The following is a 19,517-nucleotide window of genomic DNA, read 5'->3' on the forward strand; positions in this document are numbered from 1 at the left end:
TTACCGTAAAATTGATTCCTCTACAATGGTGCCATCTTTATGTCAGCAACTATATTATTATCTCTTGGCATTTTCAAAATCTGATATTCGCCATCAATAAATAACATCATTTAATATTCTTCCATCATGTCAAAGAATCAATACTTCTACATAACACATTCTTGCATTTACTATACACAATGAAAATGAATGCAATCATGACGATGACTGCTATAAGTACCTACTAAAACATGATTAATTATTATGGACACATCTTCAAACATGAGATGTTTCAGTTTGGTAGTTTCATTTGAAATGTAGGCAGCTACCACCATCTCTTTGATAATTATGTACCTATTTACATAATTATTTTGTTCGATTACTAAGGAATAGGTTGATTATTATTGAAGCATTTTTTTTAATAATGACAATATCATTAACTTGCCAAATAGATTATATTTATACAATGATAGATTTAGGTAGGTAGGTTAAAAAAAACAAACCATGTTGCAATGGATAATTTATTTTTGTGTTGCATTCGCAAACCTAGATACAAAATACATTTATTATAATAGATGTTGAAAAATTATATTATTAGTATTACACGTAAAATTAAGACAATAATCAAATTAACTTTCATCTCCTCTCAGTGCTCGGTATTTGACAAGTTCGTGAGGAAATGATCGGTTCACCTCAACGAGTAGATGGGCTTTGAAACGCTTGTATGAATCAATTTTGCCTTTCACTTCTTCATTCTTCGTGAGAGCCTTTTCTATACAATCTTTTGTATACAGTTGAGGGTTCCGTCCTTGGTCGATGTAGCTATAAAAAAAAAAAATATATATATATCATTTTTCAATAATGCTTCTCTTCATGCCTGTCATTGTCGACTGATAGAACATTTTATTAAAAGCTGTGGAAAAGATTAAATATTATCATAACTTAGCAAATATTAGCGGATGGCAGTACCACCTGTCAATATTCTCATACGTATTCTCCGTCTCCCTCTCAGTCATACGTTCATGTGTAGGCTGTCTTACTGCCTTTATTCTGGTGTTCCAGACTCAATTATTTGTCTGTGGGTTGCCGCAACAGAGTGGTGAGGTCTTTGCAGAGTCTTCAGAATTTGCCGAGCAGGCATCGCAGAAATCGTTTATTTGTCAAGCGGCGACACTAAGCTGATGGTTCTTTCTCATCAATGTTTCTATTTTTTCAATTGATTGTGTATGTTGCCTAATACTACAGTAGGTTACAGCATCCTATCCCTATTATAATTACCCTTAAATTTCTTGGATTATCTACTAATTTCTTGATAATCAAATCACTTGATATGCTATTACCGCACTGTAAACATTTTTCATGACCCGATTAAAAGAGTCAATTCCTCTGATTTTTCAAATTTAGAATTTGCGTTTAAGTATACAGACCTACAAACTTGTTTAAAGAATGAATGGGGGAGCCACCGTCAAAAAATACCCAATCAAGACTCGCAACTTGACAGAATCTGACATTCGAATGACGTTTTCAAAATGGCGTCCATATGATAGTTCGTAGTTCCATTTTTGACTGTTCTTTAGATAAATTTGTAGGACTGTACATATATGTTTAATATGTCTCCCCCCTTCCTTCTGCCTTCTTCCTTTTACACATTCTCATAGGTTTTCTCTCATGCGTTACAGATAATCCAAGACAAATACATGTAAGATAATTACATAACATATTACAGAATAATTAATATATTTACTGTAAGTACCTAAATATTATTAACAATCATGCCGGTGCATGATTCTGTCTGATGTGCTTCTCGAATCATTTCAATGGCGTAACCTAGAAAATTTATCGCATATTATGAAGTTTGGCCGGATCTATCTATGTAACAAATAGCATGCATGCAAGCGAACTATGCGAACGGTGAAAAGATTTTTTGCTTTTAATTATTTGCTGACTCATATTATATTTGTCTGTTGCGTAACGTGATTATTTTGTAGACAGTAAATTCATTTCGATCTGTAGTTTCATTCATTAAAATATCTTCACTATACATAATATTACAAATGTAATGATAAACCACAATTTGTGGCTATATTATATGGGAGAAAACAAATTACTGTTTCATCGGAAATAATGATGCATGGTCTTGCAGAATGTTATTTTAATAAAGCGAGCAAATTTGTATGATGTGAACTATTTATTTTGAAAGTAATTGTCACGTGTGTGGACAAACAAATCATTGTATAAATTGTTTGCAGAAAGATGTGTGTATGTAGGTCCACACTGGGCTACTGACTAGGGAATCCAATCCCGAGCCTAATTTTTGATCCCGGTATTTCGGGATTACAATTTGACAATCCCGGGATTGGTCCCGAGATTGGCATTTTTCGATAGTTAATATTAAATTTTTATATATATAAAAAACATTGATAAAACCGGTCAAAAATAAATCTAGTACAATTAAATTTATACTATTCAAGTCAATTATTGTTAATATTGTGTTTAGTGATTACATATATTATATGAGATTGCTATTTCTGATAGTAAACAAGTAATGAATGGGTTAGTGAGATTTAAAATAAGTAAATTATGGTTTATGACCTATCCGCTGCATAAATCTAATTAGTCAGCCAAATATGAAACTGTCGTAAAACGTCTGAATGGTGGAATCACTTTGTTAAAAGTATGTAGCATTGTTTTTTTACAATCGTTCTCATTTTTATTAATTTATGTGAAAAAATAAAATGAATTGGCAACACACGGGTAATAAATCAAACTTCATTAAAACTTAGTTTATTTCTAATGTAGTTATATTATGTTATTAAAAGTATTTTTTCGTTTTTATTTTATTTTCTATAAAAATTGATAAAAAAATCAATCCCGAAAGGTTCGGGATTATGTTTACCAATCCCGGGATTCATATGTATCGAAAATAATACGGGATCCCGGGATTGGAAACCCTACTTCTGACCTAAATAAATGAAGTTTGTCCCCAGAGGAACAGCTTATTGTAATGTTTTGGTAATTTTATCATGCAATTAAGTCTAATCCAAGTGGTTCATTACTTACTCAAATACTTCCAGAGGTACATGCACGTCCTGAACCTGGCTCTTCAGTTTGTCTACTTCCTGCAGCCCTGTCACAAGAGACTGACTGCAATGGAAAAAAATACATCAAATCTTGTTTGCGGTTTAGTAAGTCTCCATTAAAAAAGGTATAGCTAACGTAATATAACGTACATTTTCTGATTGAGGACGTTTTGTCCTTGTGGCTGAAAATCGCTGACAATAATTCTTATTTGTCTGACGTTTTCAATGAACATTTCTAATTGAGTTTCTAGATTTTCCAGTGGAGACGCCATTTTCTCCGTGATGTGTTTGAAAGAAATTACAGATGCAACTTATAATAGATAGTCTATAGATTTTCACTCCTCAAATTACAATTCAGGAGAATAGAAACAAAAATTCGTTGCAATTTATTATGACAGCTTTCCACAATCCGGAGCAGGGCAAATGAAATTCAGAAGTGTTGCCCACAGACTGTGTTGCCTTCGTACAGTGTTGCCATATTTTGAAAGTGAAATTATAGTACGGTGCCTTCAAAATTATAGTATTTCGGCAAAAAATATAGTACGCGTTGAGTGACGAATAATTTTCTACATTTTCAAAAAAATAAACGTGGGGTAATTAACGTCTTGTTTTTTTTAGACAAAATATCCATGAAGGTTACGTCTTGTTTTTTTAGACAAAATTCAAATGTTATGTCAATGGCTTCCAAACTTTATGTTACCACACCTCCCTTCAAAAAAATCTGATCTAGGCGCCCCCCCCTTATTTCATTAAATAATACAGACACCTTTTTAAATAGTCAACAATGTACCTACTTACGAATACAAAAATGAAAAAAAAAATAAACAAATGATGAATAAAAAAACAAATAAAAAAAAATTACTACTAAAATTACATTAATTTTTGACGAATTTGCTTGTTTATTAGCACAATCAATTTCAATAGTAGTCAATCCAAATTCATCGTCGTTCATTGACAAATGGATTCTATCATGGACCCCATATCCCGAAACGGACCCCCCTGGTCAGGATTTTTCAACCACATATTTAAAATATTTAATAGCTCCGAAACAAAGCAGCTATTAATAAAATAATGTGGAAAGTGCATTAGCAAACTAACCAAGAACTCTAGCGTAGAAATCATTTAAAAATAATGGAGACGTGGCGAACTTTCTTTTTGTCATTTTGATTTCCTAAGCTCTAATTTTTTATGAATGCCTTTACTTTGTCGTTTTAAATCGGTGAATGCATTAGTGGTCCTTGGATTGATTTATTCACTCAATTTTTTTTAAATTTAAACCAAATAGACAAGTTTAAAAACAAAATTATCTTTCCTAAACAAATTTGCCTCATATTTCAACATTTTGATTAATTTGACCCTTTTATTTTACGAGATAGTCATTGCGGTTTACAATAGTATAGAAGTGAGGGATTATAAAATTAGTCTCCATATTTGCAGAAAGGTTTGGAGACAACCTTTTATAGGACTGTTTTTTTGTGTAGTTTATAACTAGCGACCGTTTTATAAACTACGCATTTGCAAACTGCAAACCTGTGGCTACATTAATTGTGTTAACCTTTTGCGTCTTCCTTTGAAACACTCCGCGCCTCCCAGTTTGGAAATCGCTGTGTTAAGTAATTAACATCACCTTTTTTTAGACATGGGGATTTTTTTTTTTGCTTCTCACGGATTATTTTGGCGTTGTTTTTCTTCTATTGGCAACTTTTTTCCCGATTTATCAAAATTATAGTATTTTGGGCGTACTATACCTGTTTTATATCGTACATAGTACGCAGACGAAAATTATAGTACAAATACTATAATTATAGTACGAATGGCAACACTGCCTTCGTATTTAAAATTTCGGCAGTAATCGAAAGAAAATAATAGTTTATTATCGGGAATACTAGATCATAATAATTTATCAAAATTTTGTACCGTTGCGACGTTATTCGTTAACCATATTTATTGTTAAAATATATATTAATAATTTAGCAATTTACCAAAAGCTATATAATGGACTGAAAAAAAATATTGAAGGAGTTTTATTACTGTTTGTATTAGCCCTAAAATAAATTCAAGGTACCTACCTATATGGTTCAGCATATTAAATTATTTAATAGAGTTCACATCTTGCATTTGTTTTACAACTTTAGGAAAATAATAGATGACTCTGAAATGAACGTATATATATGAATATGGCTATTGGAACCTTTTTACACCAAAAAGTCATTTTAGGCCAAAATGTCAGTTACAACCTTTTCAAAGTAAGGTAACGAAATGTAGAATATTGATATTAAGTACATATTTATATCTTTCATATTATATTCCGACTGCCTTTCTACAAGGCATACTCACTTTTCACTCTCTTGAATCTCGTACCTAGGTCACTAATTCTGCTCTTGAGACATTTTGACCTGCTATCACAGCGATACTCAACCTGTAGCCCTTTAAGCTTTTATGTGCGGCCCGAAACACATTTATTATCAGGAACTTGATTTTTAATTTTGAAATAAACGCTTGGATACACATTACTTTTGTTTATAATTTTTAAAATCTCAAAAATGTTTTGTGAAAAAGGGGGAGTTTCATGATTTTTTTCGTCACACCAGTAGTGATGCCACCCGCATTACTTTACAAATATATGTATTTGGCCCGAAGAAAAAAAGGTTAAGTATCTTTGTGCTATCACGAGGGATGGTTTCCAATCTTGGCGTACTAAATAATTTAAATTTATAAGCGCCTGTTAATTAAATATGTACGTGGTCATACCCACGACCTATTCTAGGTCAGAACTGTTTTCTTGAGTCAAGCCTATCAGACACCATTAAGGAGGGGTGTGAGACTAGCAAAGCGCTCCCTAAAGACATATTCAATGATATGCTGTGCATTTTGCTTATGAAAAATTAAATTATAACATTGTTTTTTACTTTTTTCTTCTCTCTTGTGAGGGTAATATTTATTATATTGTAAATCTCATGTTATGAAGGTCCTGAATTTTGATTTAATATGTCCATAAGTACTGTTATGTTTAATATTTTTTTTTAATTACTTACATATTAACTTATTCGACGCGGATGACAGAGCTGCCGTGGATTGATACCTGTTGATGATTAATTAATCATTATGGGTGTTTTATTTGAATGTATTGTGAACACAACTCAGGGTATTTTTGTAACACTTGGAAACAGATTTCAGATTTTCTCATACCTACCCGAGTATTTCTAAATGTTTTCAAAATTTTTTAATGTTTTAATTTGTTATGTAGAAGTGTTGATAATTAAGCATATTGTGTCAGTTTGTACATTTGCCATTGGTGAGTGTACCTGAATATGCCGAAAGGCGAAATCATAGACTAATATACTTTCCAGATATCCCAGGTCCAAAGTCAAAACTTAAGTTTTAAATTTCAAAGTATAGTACAAAATAGTATCGATCATTCTTTCTGTAGGTATTGAATATTATTGTGTTTTGTTTATTTGTACTGAAATATTGTAGGCTCTAGGCATCGTCCCTTATGGTTCAGACGGTCCAGGGTTTTAGGATCAATTTCCAGCTGGGTTGATGGGCAGGTCCAATGCAACCGGGACACGCAAACTGATGTTTTTGGTCATAGGGAAAGTCTGCAATCCTAAGCCATTCAAGAATATCTGTCTCACTGAGAACTGGTTGTGTTAAGTGATTTACTGTTTTATATTTAGTTAATAAACTTAGTTTATAAATATGTATAATGTAGAAAGTACTTGATTTTGATTATAAATAAAACCGTAATTTGCTTGTACAAATTTCTCAAAAAAACTATTTTTATGAAATATCTGTTTTAATTTTTACCATATTTTGTATGTATTCACTATTATCCACCGCTTTCACAATTGTACACTTGTCTTGTTGAGTAATAAAAAATATAAATGAACAAGGAACACGGGGGGTGAAAATAAATATTAAACATATTCATGAATACAGGGCATTTTATTAATTTCAATAAATACTCCAAAATGACCCCTACAATTATTATCATAATATAATATTATAATTTACTTTGATACTTGTGACGTTGGTACAACGTAACTACAAGTGTGACATCATTTTCTTAAAAATAGCAATAGAGACAATGTATTCACCGTACGTAGGCAACATTTCGAGGCAGAACATTACCCCTGTATAAAAAGAATATACACATAAATATATATATACCATCAGTATGCTTTGCGAAATCTCGGCCCAGTTTGAAACTGATGACTTTAAGAAAATAGACTGTCTTATTTAAAAGGAAAACAGTATTATTACTTCCTTAATAGTAAAATAATAATATTTCATTTCTCTATATTGAAATTGCGTTGACAACATTCAACAGTATATTATTACAGCAGATTCTGATCTCTCTAAATGTTTTAAAATACATAATAATTAGACACTGTCGAAACAAACGTAACGAGTTCACAAAAGCTGACACGATTGTCGTTTTGTAAATTTTTCATAAAACATTAATTGCACAAATCCGGTGAATATTATGGAGTTCAATTCATAGATTTGACAGATCTAAAAATTTCTTCACGAATCGTCAGGTGAACAATAATTAATCAAATGAAAACGATTTTCAAAAAATATTATCATTCTTTTCTTTACATGGATGGATTTGGAAAACATATTGAATAGTTTTATTTTTTGTTTCATATACAAATTCGCACATTCATGTGATTTTCTCAATATATCAGTTTCAGTAATTGACCAAATAATTTGGTATCCTCATTATAAATACATAATATATATATATTAATTTAATATTTGCAATTGAATCACGTGTCTAAGTACAGCAAAGCATCAATAATGTATTACTTTCGACACAATACAACCCAAACACTGTTTTTTTATACAATCAATGCAAATATTCTAAATTATTTATTTATTGCTACTATGTATAATTATATGAGAACTTTTCTTAATGAATCGTATAACACTTATGGTACAAATACAGATAAACAATAATACTCTGTTATCAGAAATTGTCTAATAAATATTTTTTCTGGTTAATTATTATATTTATTTATTGATACATGGTTGTACGCGTTTAATTTAATCCACGATATTATTTAAAATCATAATTTATTTACCTATTAAAATCTAGATGCCGCACTGTACTTAGGGTGGGGTGAAACAATATTTATGTAATACACTCTTATAAAAGTTTACAAAATAATAAAAACGCATTGAAATATTAAGAAAACCATTTCTAGACTTACCGCTATTGATGATATGAAAAAACTGCAGAAAATATTTTTAAAACAAATAATGAGTACTGAATAATTGAGATACACAAATTATCACAAAACGATAATTTCTTATGACAATGCGTATTAAGCCTTGAACGATAAAAAAAATTATGGCAAGAAGTGATATGTTATACTTATTAATTTTTAAGTCCATTACCAAAGAACATAATAATATTACATTTATGTTAAAAACATTATAAAACTTGATTACTTTATTGTATTATCAATAATTAAAAAAGAATAAGTCATCAGTTTATTAAATTTTCTACATTCGTAACTAAACATTTCGAATAAAAAAATATTTGATTTATCCGAGATTTATAAAACACTCTTTGAAAATGATTTCTAATTTATACAAACCTAATACATACACGTAGTGTTATAAAGTTGGCCACGGTTTGAATTTCTTTACAAGAATTTCCAAATAATATCAGAGGACATAGAAACTTTTGATAGTTTTTTTTTTTTAAATAATTTAACGCGTGCAAATCTGCAGCTAAACATAAATATAAAATAATAACAATCACTGCCTAAATTCTCTGAACGAAACTGACCTCTTTGAGGAAAATAAATACTGCTTTATACGTTACAAACTTATTAAATAATAATTAATGTATGGAGTACAATAATATAATATTATTAGAACGAATTAAAGGGAGATATTTTATTATGCATTTCGCCTGCATATCATTATTTAAAGTTTTGTAATTTTTAATAATAATTACGAGATACAATTTTCCGGAAAAAAACATTATTTTAGAATTCTTGCTACATCATAAACCGATGAGTGACCTTTATACAATATATATATATTTAATTTTATTGCACATATACATATTATAAAAATATATAGCCTGATGATCCACTACAAATATATATTCAATCATGTTTTTCTATAATAGATAATAGTATCAGAACACCATTAAATCATTGACTCAATCGAATGAAGGGTGACATTTATTGATATCTCTTTTGTACATCCTTCTCAAAAGAGCAACGAGAAAAAAATGGATTTTCATTCACTAAAACAGCAACATATTTAAACCGGGAACGTACTACTAAAATTTAATTGATTTTTCAATGACATACATCAGGGGTAGTCAACCTGATCCCTACCGCCCACTAGTGGGCGTTTCAGCTTCATGCTTCTATGTATGCAAAGTATAAATAAAAAGATAGATTTAACTACAGTAAGTTGTTTTATACATACCGGTGGGCGGTTAGAAAATTTTACTACTAAAAGAGATACAAAAGTGGGCGTAGGTATAAAAAGGTTGACTACCCTTGACATACATTGTGTTTAATTTTGTTAATACATAAATAAAATACAAATTTATTTGCAGCTGATGAAAACTTATTTGTTATGAAAAAATTGAATGGTACCCGACAGGTACAGAGGTGAATAATTTTATTGATGTATGACTGATACGTAGTATGAAAACATCTCATCTAGATTGTATGAAATGTCCTAAGAGAAACAATTATTAAAACAATAATCTACACAACTGGAAAGTATAGTTATATGCAATAATAATAATATTTAATATATATATTGATTGGCTGGACGCAGTTCTTACTTATATGTTTAGCTTTATTATATACACGGATGCTATGAATCGAGCATAGAAAAAAAATGTCTTCAAACTATATGGCAATTAATACTTTCCGCATATAAAGAATAGGGCACATATTGACTTAGGTAACAACAATGATCGATCACAATATAAAACTAATATTGCAGAGACCGCAAAAACGACAAGTTAATCGAGGAAATAAATATTATGCATGAACTGAAATCATCGATAATCTACTAACTAATTATACGATAAAAATAATATTATGTATAAAATGTGAAATAGCAAATAAAAGACTGCAGGCTGTCGACAGACTCCTATACACATTTCAATATAGAGAAATAAAACCATACCCGATCAATATAAAATAAGCCTGCGAATTGTACAAATCATCATTTAAAGTCAAAGTTCGCACCTAGCACCATTAGACAAAGGTTTATTCACTATCAGTTACATCAGTTACTTCTGATAACATCAGCTGTGCAATTAAAACCAACAGGGAAAGGAAACAACTCTTTTATTACAATATAGGTATGTGGAAAATATGAAAATAAAATATTATGCATTAGCACTATTACAGATAAGAACTTTCAGTGACTATTGAATATTACCGGATTTATTACCAAAACGGCCATTCGAAAAGTTACATATCAAATAAATGTATTTCGTTCTCCAGTCAATATAGTTTAATTCATCAATGATAGCCAATCAAGTGTTTCAATGACAATGATGTGGAAAATTAAAAAATAAATAAGTCATTGAAGATATTTCACAATGAAAAACTATATTATCAATCTGAAAGACGTATTTTACAGCATTTTTATCTTTTGATCTTCGAAATTGAATACTTTGAGTGAAGATGGTGAGCCAGGTGATAAATCCGGTGTTTCAAGATATTGTAGCTGAGTTTCTTTTAACGTGAGGAAAAGACATGCGTGACAATTGCAATGGAACATTGTCAGTCATAATCAGGGCTGTTTCAAATAAAGATTACTTTAGATAATTTTAAAAGGCAGTCTTGATAATAATATATTTTTGTTTGAATACAACATAATTTGCCCAGCAAATGCATTACCAGCTGTTATGAAATAGGCGATGGCTATCGAGAGATACTTTTACCCGCGATGGATGTCACACTTGAACAGTGATGATATTGATATGGTGAAGTGTTCTTCAAAAAAAAAAAAAGTATGTACTATATTTTTAGTGATATTTCAATCGACAGAATTAAAATATTTAAAAACCAAAGTAATCTAAATAAAATAGAGACATTATATACTATTAATATATAATAATTCTCATAGTTGTAGAATACACTAAGAGAACTACGTTTAAAATAAAAAGGGAGATTAATCTTGGTATGGGTATTTAGTCATTCAAAGGCGGTTATTTGACTTTTCGTTTTTTCTCATTTACACATTATGGTTTTATCTCACTTTGCTAATTTTCAGACTTATCCCTCTTTTATTTTTGCATATAGTTCTAATTTATATCTTCGTATAAATTAAGTAATCACACATCATACTTTTGAAATCAATCTTCTCGCAAATATTGAATTTTCTCAGAATGTCACGGCGTGTGAGTTGGATCTTGTTTGCAGAAATACGTCCTATTGATCACCACATTACCAAAAAGAGACAACGAAAAGATCACCGTATCATGTCATCACCGCAAACAGTCGAGAGTGTGACACCGCACCGAGATGTCTTTTGTTGAATGGTCTATCGAGCGCAGCCGGTCGGATGGATGGGTAAGGTATATGGAATAATATTTGATTATGTAATAAGACTACCGATATGGTCTTACGGAGAGGAAAATACAGAAGGGGAGACTGCAGTCAAATTAGCTTTACTGTTGTATGTTTACAATAAATTTATCTCTATTAATACCCAAATGTTTTATATTTATTATATTGCATATTATCAAGAATGGAACACTATTCAATAGTATATATTATTATGATTAAATTCTTTACAATGTCAACATCGAATTGTTTTATTAAATCGAAATATAAACTTTTATTCATTTAGCAAACATGCATCGATTTATTTATTTTACGGCACATAACGAGACGCTGACGTCATCTGGTATGAAATAATTCAAAAACATTCAGTTATGGTTTTTTTAATAATCGTTTGTAAATTTACTTTCAGTCTTCGTTTTTAATTAGCGAAACACAAAAATACAAAATATCGCCAAATATACACCCACCCCGACGATCATACGCTCCCTAAACATTTTTATATATTACATTTTTTTTTAGAACAATTTTGCTTCTTCCCAGCAGGCAGTGTACGCTTTAATTCTTTAATTCGTAAAATTTCAATAAAATAAGAATTATAAATATTTTTAACCGATTACAATTTTAAACGACTAGTTCGTATGCGTAACTACAATACGCGTGACGTTCCGCACATCGCCAAACACTATTAAGAGCACCAAAAATATTTTATTTAATTTATACAAATTTCTGGCGAACTATGAGCTATTATTTAATATATTTTTTTGTTCCTAACACACGGATAATTTTAGCAGGATGGCACAAGTAACCCCATACCATCACTGCTGTATTATGATATTATGCAACTTTATGGTATATGTAGATAAATTTCAGAAAGGCCCTCCTCCCACGGCGCAACTGAAATCTGAAAGAACTGGTTGGTGATGGAACTCATAAACTGACCAATGTGACGCTTCGCACACGGCGCTACTGAAACCTACTTGAAATAATAATCACATACTGTCAAACTGGACCATCAGCTGTTTTGTATAAAAACCGACAACACACACACGCTGCTGTGTTTACTCGAATACAATTAGGTTATTTCAATTTTGCTTATCTTGTACTTTTGACGTCTTGGGTTGTTATGGTTTTTATAGCATGACGCTTGCTACGGAGTGGTACCAATTTTGGTAAGAAAATATTATTTTTCACCGAATCTATTGATATTGGTACTAATGTTTTAAGGTGACGAAACTTGAGAGACCGCGCGACTAGCATGTCGCGTCTCTTCACGACCGTTTTGAAACTGAGAGATTCCAGTCCCACCGTCAGCGAGCCGCCATTGAAATACATTAGCTAGACACTGGTTGGAATTTTATTATCAGTTCCGTCGGATTTCAGTTGCTTCGTGGGAGAAGGGCCTAATACACAGAACCACTGACTAAAAATACTAATTGATTATATTTCAACATAAAAAATGCAAAATATTGTTATTCGAATTAAATAATATGTTATATAAAACATTTTGCATTTTTGCAGTTAATAATAATTAATCATAAAAAATTTGTGCCTTACAACAGGACATAGGTATATTAGTTTTTTAAATCAAAATATTGTGGAATACTGTTGAAGTAAATGATCGTAAATAAATAAAAGGCTATATACATTTTACAGAAGATGCGTTTGTCTACTGACATTTTCCGTCATTGAAGAGTGCTCAGATTTTACAATGGGCAACTAATTTTAAAATGTCCATCATGGATTGACGATAAATGTAAGCTAAATGAACCATATCAAATTGAAATAAATAAGACAGACAGTAAGTATGTAAAGATTTGTAATGATTACGGAGAGTTTCGGAGAATGGAGAGTGCGGAAAGTCAGGGCGTGTAAGAGTAATCATGAAAACGAAAACAAAAAACAAATCGTCCGAGTGAGCTCTCCCTCCCGTGGCCGGTCACGCTTCTCACCTCTTCCGCACGACGGCTTACAAATGAACAACAACTCGATTGGAATAGTTCAATATACACAATAATAGATATAAAAGGGGCGACGGCGGCCGACGCTCGAATCACATTTGCTTATATTCTCATATAATATATATATCATTTGTTTTATTCACAAACGAGCGTCTCCCGAGGGCCGGCGGATTCGATCATCGGCTGTCGAGCGCCGTCCCGCGGTGGACGCCCGCGTACACTTGCTACTACGATAGTCATTCATCATATTCGCATAATACATATTATCGGCGCTCTCATTTCAATTGGCTATAATTTACATATTACATAACATTAGATAATCGCTCCGCCCGCACGGTCTCTTTCCTCTTTCTATTACATGGAATGTGTTTGACGAGGAGGCCTCCCTCTCTGACAGCTCTGCCCTCGGGCGGCGCTCGCGTCCCTCTCCGGAGGAGTCGGGCGACAGTCCTGGGAGTGAGAGCGGAGGCGGCGGCCGCGGCCTCAACTGGGCGGGGGCGAAGGGGGGGGCGCGGGCGCCGGAGGGGGGCGGGGGAGGGGCACCATGACGCAGGGCGCCTTCCCGCTTTTGGGGCGCGCGGGAGGTGGCGGCCGAGGGGGCGGGGGCTCCTGTGGCTCCGCCTTCGCGTCCCCGAACCTTTTGGCCAGGCACTTCATGGCCTTCTGCATGAGGCCATCCTTCTTGTGCTGGGGTTGTGGGGCGGGTGGGGGCTGGGGGGCAGCGCAGGGGGGAGGCGGCAGAGGCTTCGCCCACTCGGGGACGTCTCGCACCGACTTGTTGGGCGGCGGCTGCACGGCCGACCGGGATAGCTCTGATTGCTGAAATCAAACAGACACACTGTTACATGATTTGAAAAAGACAACTTTATTTTTGACCATATCCAATCCTAATATGATCATATGGGCCTCCGCAGAGTGGAGGTTTGTACTAACAGATTTGTTTTTTGTTTTTATGAGAAACGGATGTTAGCTATTTGCTCAACCTATTAAGTCCATACTCTGACTCCAAACATAAATTGAAAAATTAGTAAAAAAAAAGTATTTGTCAGACCCAGGATTCGAACCTGGGATTTACGACATTATAAGCAGACGCGTAAGCCACTCGGCCATCGTGGAGTCATAAAAGACAACATGGCTTCTTAAACAATATGCCTCTGCCAAACCAACAATTAAATACAGTGAACCCCCTCCCCCCGATTTTACATTTATCCCACTATCTCAATATCTTTTTGAATTCTTCAATAAAACGCACTACTGAAGTAAGTACTATTTGCCAACAGACGGAGATAATAAAATCTAAAACTGCTAATTACCTGGTAAGGGACCCTCAGTTGCAGATGTCGGTCGGGCCCTCTCTCTCCGTCGGGCAGAGGGATGCGGTGCGGGAGGTTGAGCGTCTCTGAGGTCTGAGCGCTCCGCGACAGAGCGGCCAGTTCCATTATATACTTCATGTCCAAATGCAGCGTTGCCATGTTTTGGATGTGACCGCTGCAACAACCAATGCCCCAATTAATACACAAGCTCTGGTAACCTTTCCAATTTGGTAACCTTTCACAAGATTTGATAATGTAACATTACATTCATCCATAGATTTTTTTCTAGTGGGTGTATATTAGAGGTGTATTCAAATTATGTATGTAAAATTGTTTTCCTCTCTTGCTTCCTTCGAGCCTTCGTATTACTTATGAGGAATCCAGTTTCAAAATCACATTTTTGGGAATATCATGTTTGGCAGCAGATCCAAGAGTGTGTTTCATTCCTAAAACCAGTATACATTACTATTTTTCCCATTTAAGAACTTGTATAGTTCCGCTGTAAGCATGACTATAATGTTTCCAAAAAATGTTATTTGATTGTCATTTACAATTATTTGATGTAGCCATATTTCATAATAAAATAATGATTGTATACAAAAAGTTTGTTTTAAAAAATATTATTGATGCATCGCTAAAATCCGCCTTTTTTAGTTCTTAGAAATGTAGTTATTTCCTAAACCATTGAGAGTTTGCTATTTTTGTTTTTAATTTAATAGCTTCTAGAATCTAGATAAATTATGTAATTATATAAAACTTTCAGTATACAAAAAGAGTCAAAATAGTTTATTGTGATTTTCTCAAAACAAACAAAAAGGAATAAGGTTGATTTCGGAACTGGACGCCTCATAATATAAAGGTTGGTTTAAGTTGAATGTTACCTACTTTGTACGATACAAATATTAGTAACATTTCATGAATTTAGTTTAGTTTAGTAGTTTAGACAAACAAGAAAGAGATAAATAAGCTTTGATTGGCTGTGATAGTAAAAGATATGGTAATGGTAGTATGTATACCTCTGACGCTGTCGATCGGCCCCACCAGCCACACCTCCCCCCCCCGGGCCGGCCGGCGCGCCAAGCCGCTCCATGCCAGCGCACCCCGGTGACTGTACCGAGAGCATCTGAAACAAACACATAAACGACATTATTATAATGGCCACCAAGAATCCATCAATACAATTAAGACAATCAGGGAGTAACACCTAAATAGAATTAGTTAAAACTAGCCTGCGCTCATAGTCTGTGCAACCAACATTTCTTTTGGTGGGTAGCTTAAACGGTACAGAGCAGTCGCACTGATGCAAATAATTCTGCCATACTTGGTTCCTCAAGCTATTAAATACCAGGAGGTATTTGCATGGCGGTACCCGGCGGGCCGCAAATTAAACCTTATAAACATAATATTTTATTTAGAAATATAGTAGGTATTGTGTCGCTGAGTTTCAAAACCAGCTATAACACTTTTTTGAAATAATTAAGATATATATATCGATGGATTCGTTATTAAAATGTCTACATGAAAATTTTATCGCCGCTATGTTTTTAATCCACTACGATTAACTGTCATTTATGAAACAAAATCAATGCGGCTATCAATACCCGCTATAACACTACTGAAACATTCAAAAACCTTTTTAGTTCAAAAAGTTTTTATTGATTTTCTCAATATAATGAAAAAGTGTTATAGCGGGTTTTGAAACTCAGCGACACATAATATCACAAACACTCGTGTTTCGGTTAAGTATTTCATTATGATTCCAAGAGATGGCAGTATATTAAATTATTTAAAACAAACGACTGGGACCAGTAATGAGTGTTAAGTACAGCGTGTACACACACTCATTTTCTATGGTTAGCCTGGCATGCGCAGAATTGAAAAAAAAGTGCTTGTGTCAAGTAGTAGATTGTCATTTTTTATAGTTTTGTTTTCATCATTGGACAGATTAATATAAATACATTCTAACGTGTATCCATACCATAAATGCAACATTACAAGCGCGACATCTTAGATAAGCCATTGTCATCTATCATGACTTATACCTAGTATGTCATACTAGGTGAAAATGACCAGGAAATAACCAAAAAAATAATAATTACATGTTTTGATGTGCATTCTATGTTACAAAAATGAAAGACAGAATGAGAATACTGGACATTGTACAGAGAGCTTATGAATGATAAATTTCGCATATATTTTCACTGACTAGATAAAATTAAGCCACTGATAACCAAACATAATACAGTTTTTATAGAATCAGCGACTAACTAAAGGCAAATCCTACTTACAGGTTACACTTTGAAATATGTATTAAAAACACTGGAATATGGGGAAATGTAATTTATGAGCAATTCCTTGTATTCTGAACAATTGGATCATGTATTAAATTGAATGTTTGTTTTCTCTGGCATATTCCATGTGATGAGCGAGCCTTTATATTATTTTTTTTCATTTTTTTTTTTTTGAACATGGAATGTTATGATGTAAAATGTAAACAATATCTATAATCTTTATTGTCTATTGGTTGAATATTAAAGGAATGTTATTTCAATGGCAGACTATAAATATTATTAAGTTGTAAATCAAAGCTACCTAACATTAATCGACTATAAAACTTTTATATTATTGTTTTTTTTTCTTATCAGACATTTTATGAAAGTGTAAACAAAGTTAACAATGAATGTTGATTTAGGATTTATAAGATAACAAAAAATATCTCCATATATTGCCAAAATAATGTGCTACGATAAGTATTCCACAACTACGTCAGGACAATGATTACTGTGTTATAAGAGAATACATAAAGAAATAAATACATTAGTAACTTTGTTACTACCTAACCTGATTGACACACATAAAGATAGGTAATATTCTATTCTTTTCTGCTAGTGTATTTTGACAGTTAAAAAAATTATGCATGTAAACAAAAAAGTTTCAGATATTATCTGATACCTTTCAAATTTGTCAAGGTAAAATATTTTGATTGCACAAAAATATGCTTGTCATATCAAATTCCATCATACCTATTTAGTAAAAAGCGTCAATTATTTAAATACAGGACGCATAAATAACACAATCTACACATATACTGAAGTAAATCCATCGATTCACACGTGTTTTAGATAAAGAATGTTGTTATTTCAGTAAGATAAGTGTAAAAATATACATTCGGTTATCGTGGAACAAGAATACATACATCGTTTTCATTCTCGAAAATTTCGGCGTCTTTCGTATTGTTCGTAATGGTGGAAATGTTTTCGTTACGGGGAAACACGTTTCTTACTATATCTTTTACATTTCAAACGATACATATTGTTTCTATTGAGAATTTTTTGTTTTTTCATAATGCAGGTTATGTATCGTCCTGACAGAAACACTGTGTGCCACTGGTCACGTGACCCGAGACTCGGTCGGTAAAGCAGGAAGCTGCTCAATCGACTGCGAATAAAAGAAAAATGTTCGGAATGTGGTTCTAATAATATTTCGAGCTTATGTAAAATCTGACTTTTCCACGTGAAATTTACAAACGAGGATTTATATTTATCTCCCACTATTGACGTGAAATAAGAGCAATGAACCTAGCGGCTTATTCATAGTTATATATTATTTTAGATAAAAATGTTCTATTTTATTTAATAAAATGTGACAATAAAATCACATTATTTAATTAATTTATGAATTACTATTATAAAGCCGGTATTAGGCTATCCACAATACATATTATGAATAAAAAAAACGCAATAATGATGTACCTATCCAATTCCTACTGCCTACGTAGTTTTCATAACAAATAAAAAGTAAGATTGACTTCAAATAAAACATTATACCTAATATAATGGAAAATACTTCCTTATGGAATGGTACCTAATATTTATAATGTCAGCGGGTCTATTCTATACAAATTAAAGGCTGCTTTCGTCCGCTAAAACCGCTAACTAGGGTATGTTTGTATCAAATTATTAACACGTATTGTAACAATCATAATTAGCCGGTATTAATTGTTGCAATAAATGATATATTTTAACGGCATGCCCCCTGCCTGTGCTAAAATTTAGAGCATGAGCGATAGAGAGAGCGAGAGAGAGACAGTTTCGACTGAGTAACTGATTACAATACAATTACAATTATAATATTTCAATATAAAATGTATGTAACAAATACTAACACATTATCACGTTAGCACGTTAGCGGTCAATAGTCGCCTTTTGTATAGAATAGACCCGCAGGAATGTAAAATACCCAAGTCATTCATTTAATATAAAATCAATACCTACCTACACAATCCTTATAAGCAAAAGATTGTCTTTGTTAAGTGCTCGGGTAATAAAAAAAACATTGCATCGATAGTCTGGGTTATAGGAAAATAAAATTGGAAGGCGCGGTCTTATCAATGGAGTTAGTTTTCCAAAAGGGGGCCGGGGAGTGAGGTTCTCCCGTCTGGCAACCCCTACCCCCTTTCGCGCTACGCCGGCATGATATTACAGTATTACACCACCCAAAAGCAGGCCGCCCCCAAAAGTGACCTTCGTCCAAAGCAAGGAAAACAATTCTCTAACCGACGGACTGTACAATCCAATAAAAGATGTTACATAAATAATAAAAGATCGAGTTTCTGTATTG

At 32.8% G+C, this 19,517-nt stretch overlaps 2 protein-coding genes across 5 annotated transcripts in view; both read right to left on the reverse strand.

Annotated features, from left to right (window-relative positions):
- Window positions 1–484: 484 nt before the first annotated feature.
- Window positions 485–3,513, reverse strand: MED10 (mediator complex subunit 10). The gene is made up of 3 exons (XM_085959621.1): window positions 3,210–3,513; window positions 3,040–3,123; window positions 485–801 (listed from the first exon to the last, which is right to left on the reverse strand). Exons 1-3 carry the CDS (start codon window positions 3,329–3,331, stop codon window positions 609–611), a joined length of 399 nt encoding a protein of 132 aa, XP_085815747.1. The 5' UTR covers window positions 3,332–3,513; the 3' UTR covers window positions 485–608.
- Window positions 3,514–12,143: 8,630 nt separating this feature from the next.
- Window positions 12,144–19,517, reverse strand: part of LOC147063552 (uncharacterized) — a 105,898-nt gene continuing 98,524 nt past the window's right edge. For 3 of the 4 annotated variants that reach the window (XM_085959569.1, XM_085959566.1, XM_085959567.1), the window contains exons 2-4: window positions 15,914–16,020; window positions 14,898–15,072; window positions 12,144–14,403 (exon numbers count right to left, since the gene is read on the reverse strand). In XM_085959569.1, coding sequence (XP_085815695.1) covers window positions 14,068–14,403; window positions 14,898–15,072; window positions 15,914–16,020 — 618 coding nt within the window. In that variant the 3' untranslated portion in view covers window positions 12,144–14,067. Of the gene's footprint in view, window positions 14,404–14,897; window positions 15,073–15,913; window positions 16,021–18,093; window positions 18,286–19,517 lie in introns of those variants that run through there. The other variant, XM_085959570.1, reaches the window with a different exon arrangement.

The sequence above is a fragment of the Rhyacophila brunnea genome, unplaced genomic scaffold (genome assembly GCF_057557595.1).
Source record: "Rhyacophila brunnea isolate RB1 unplaced genomic scaffold, BYU_Rbru_1.0 scaffold_9, whole genome shotgun sequence".
Lineage (NCBI taxonomy): Eukaryota > Metazoa > Arthropoda > Insecta > Trichoptera > Rhyacophilidae > Rhyacophila > Rhyacophila brunnea.

What these genes read in the sequence shown, in the direction of transcription:
- MED10 (XM_085959621.1), bottom strand. Translation starts at nt 3,331, where the DNA reads ATGGCGTCTCCACTGGAAAATCTAGAAACTCAATTAGAAATGTTCATT. An exon ending in AACGTCCTCAATCAGAAAAT is followed by an intron (nt 3,124 to 3,209) that starts GTACGTTATATT and finishes TTTCCATTGCAG; the next exon opens with TCAGTCTCTTGTGACAGGGC. An exon ending in GTACCTCTGGAAGTATTTGA is followed by an intron (nt 802 to 3,039) that starts GTAAGTAATGAA and finishes TTTTTTTTATAG; the next exon opens with CTACATCGACCAAGGACGGA.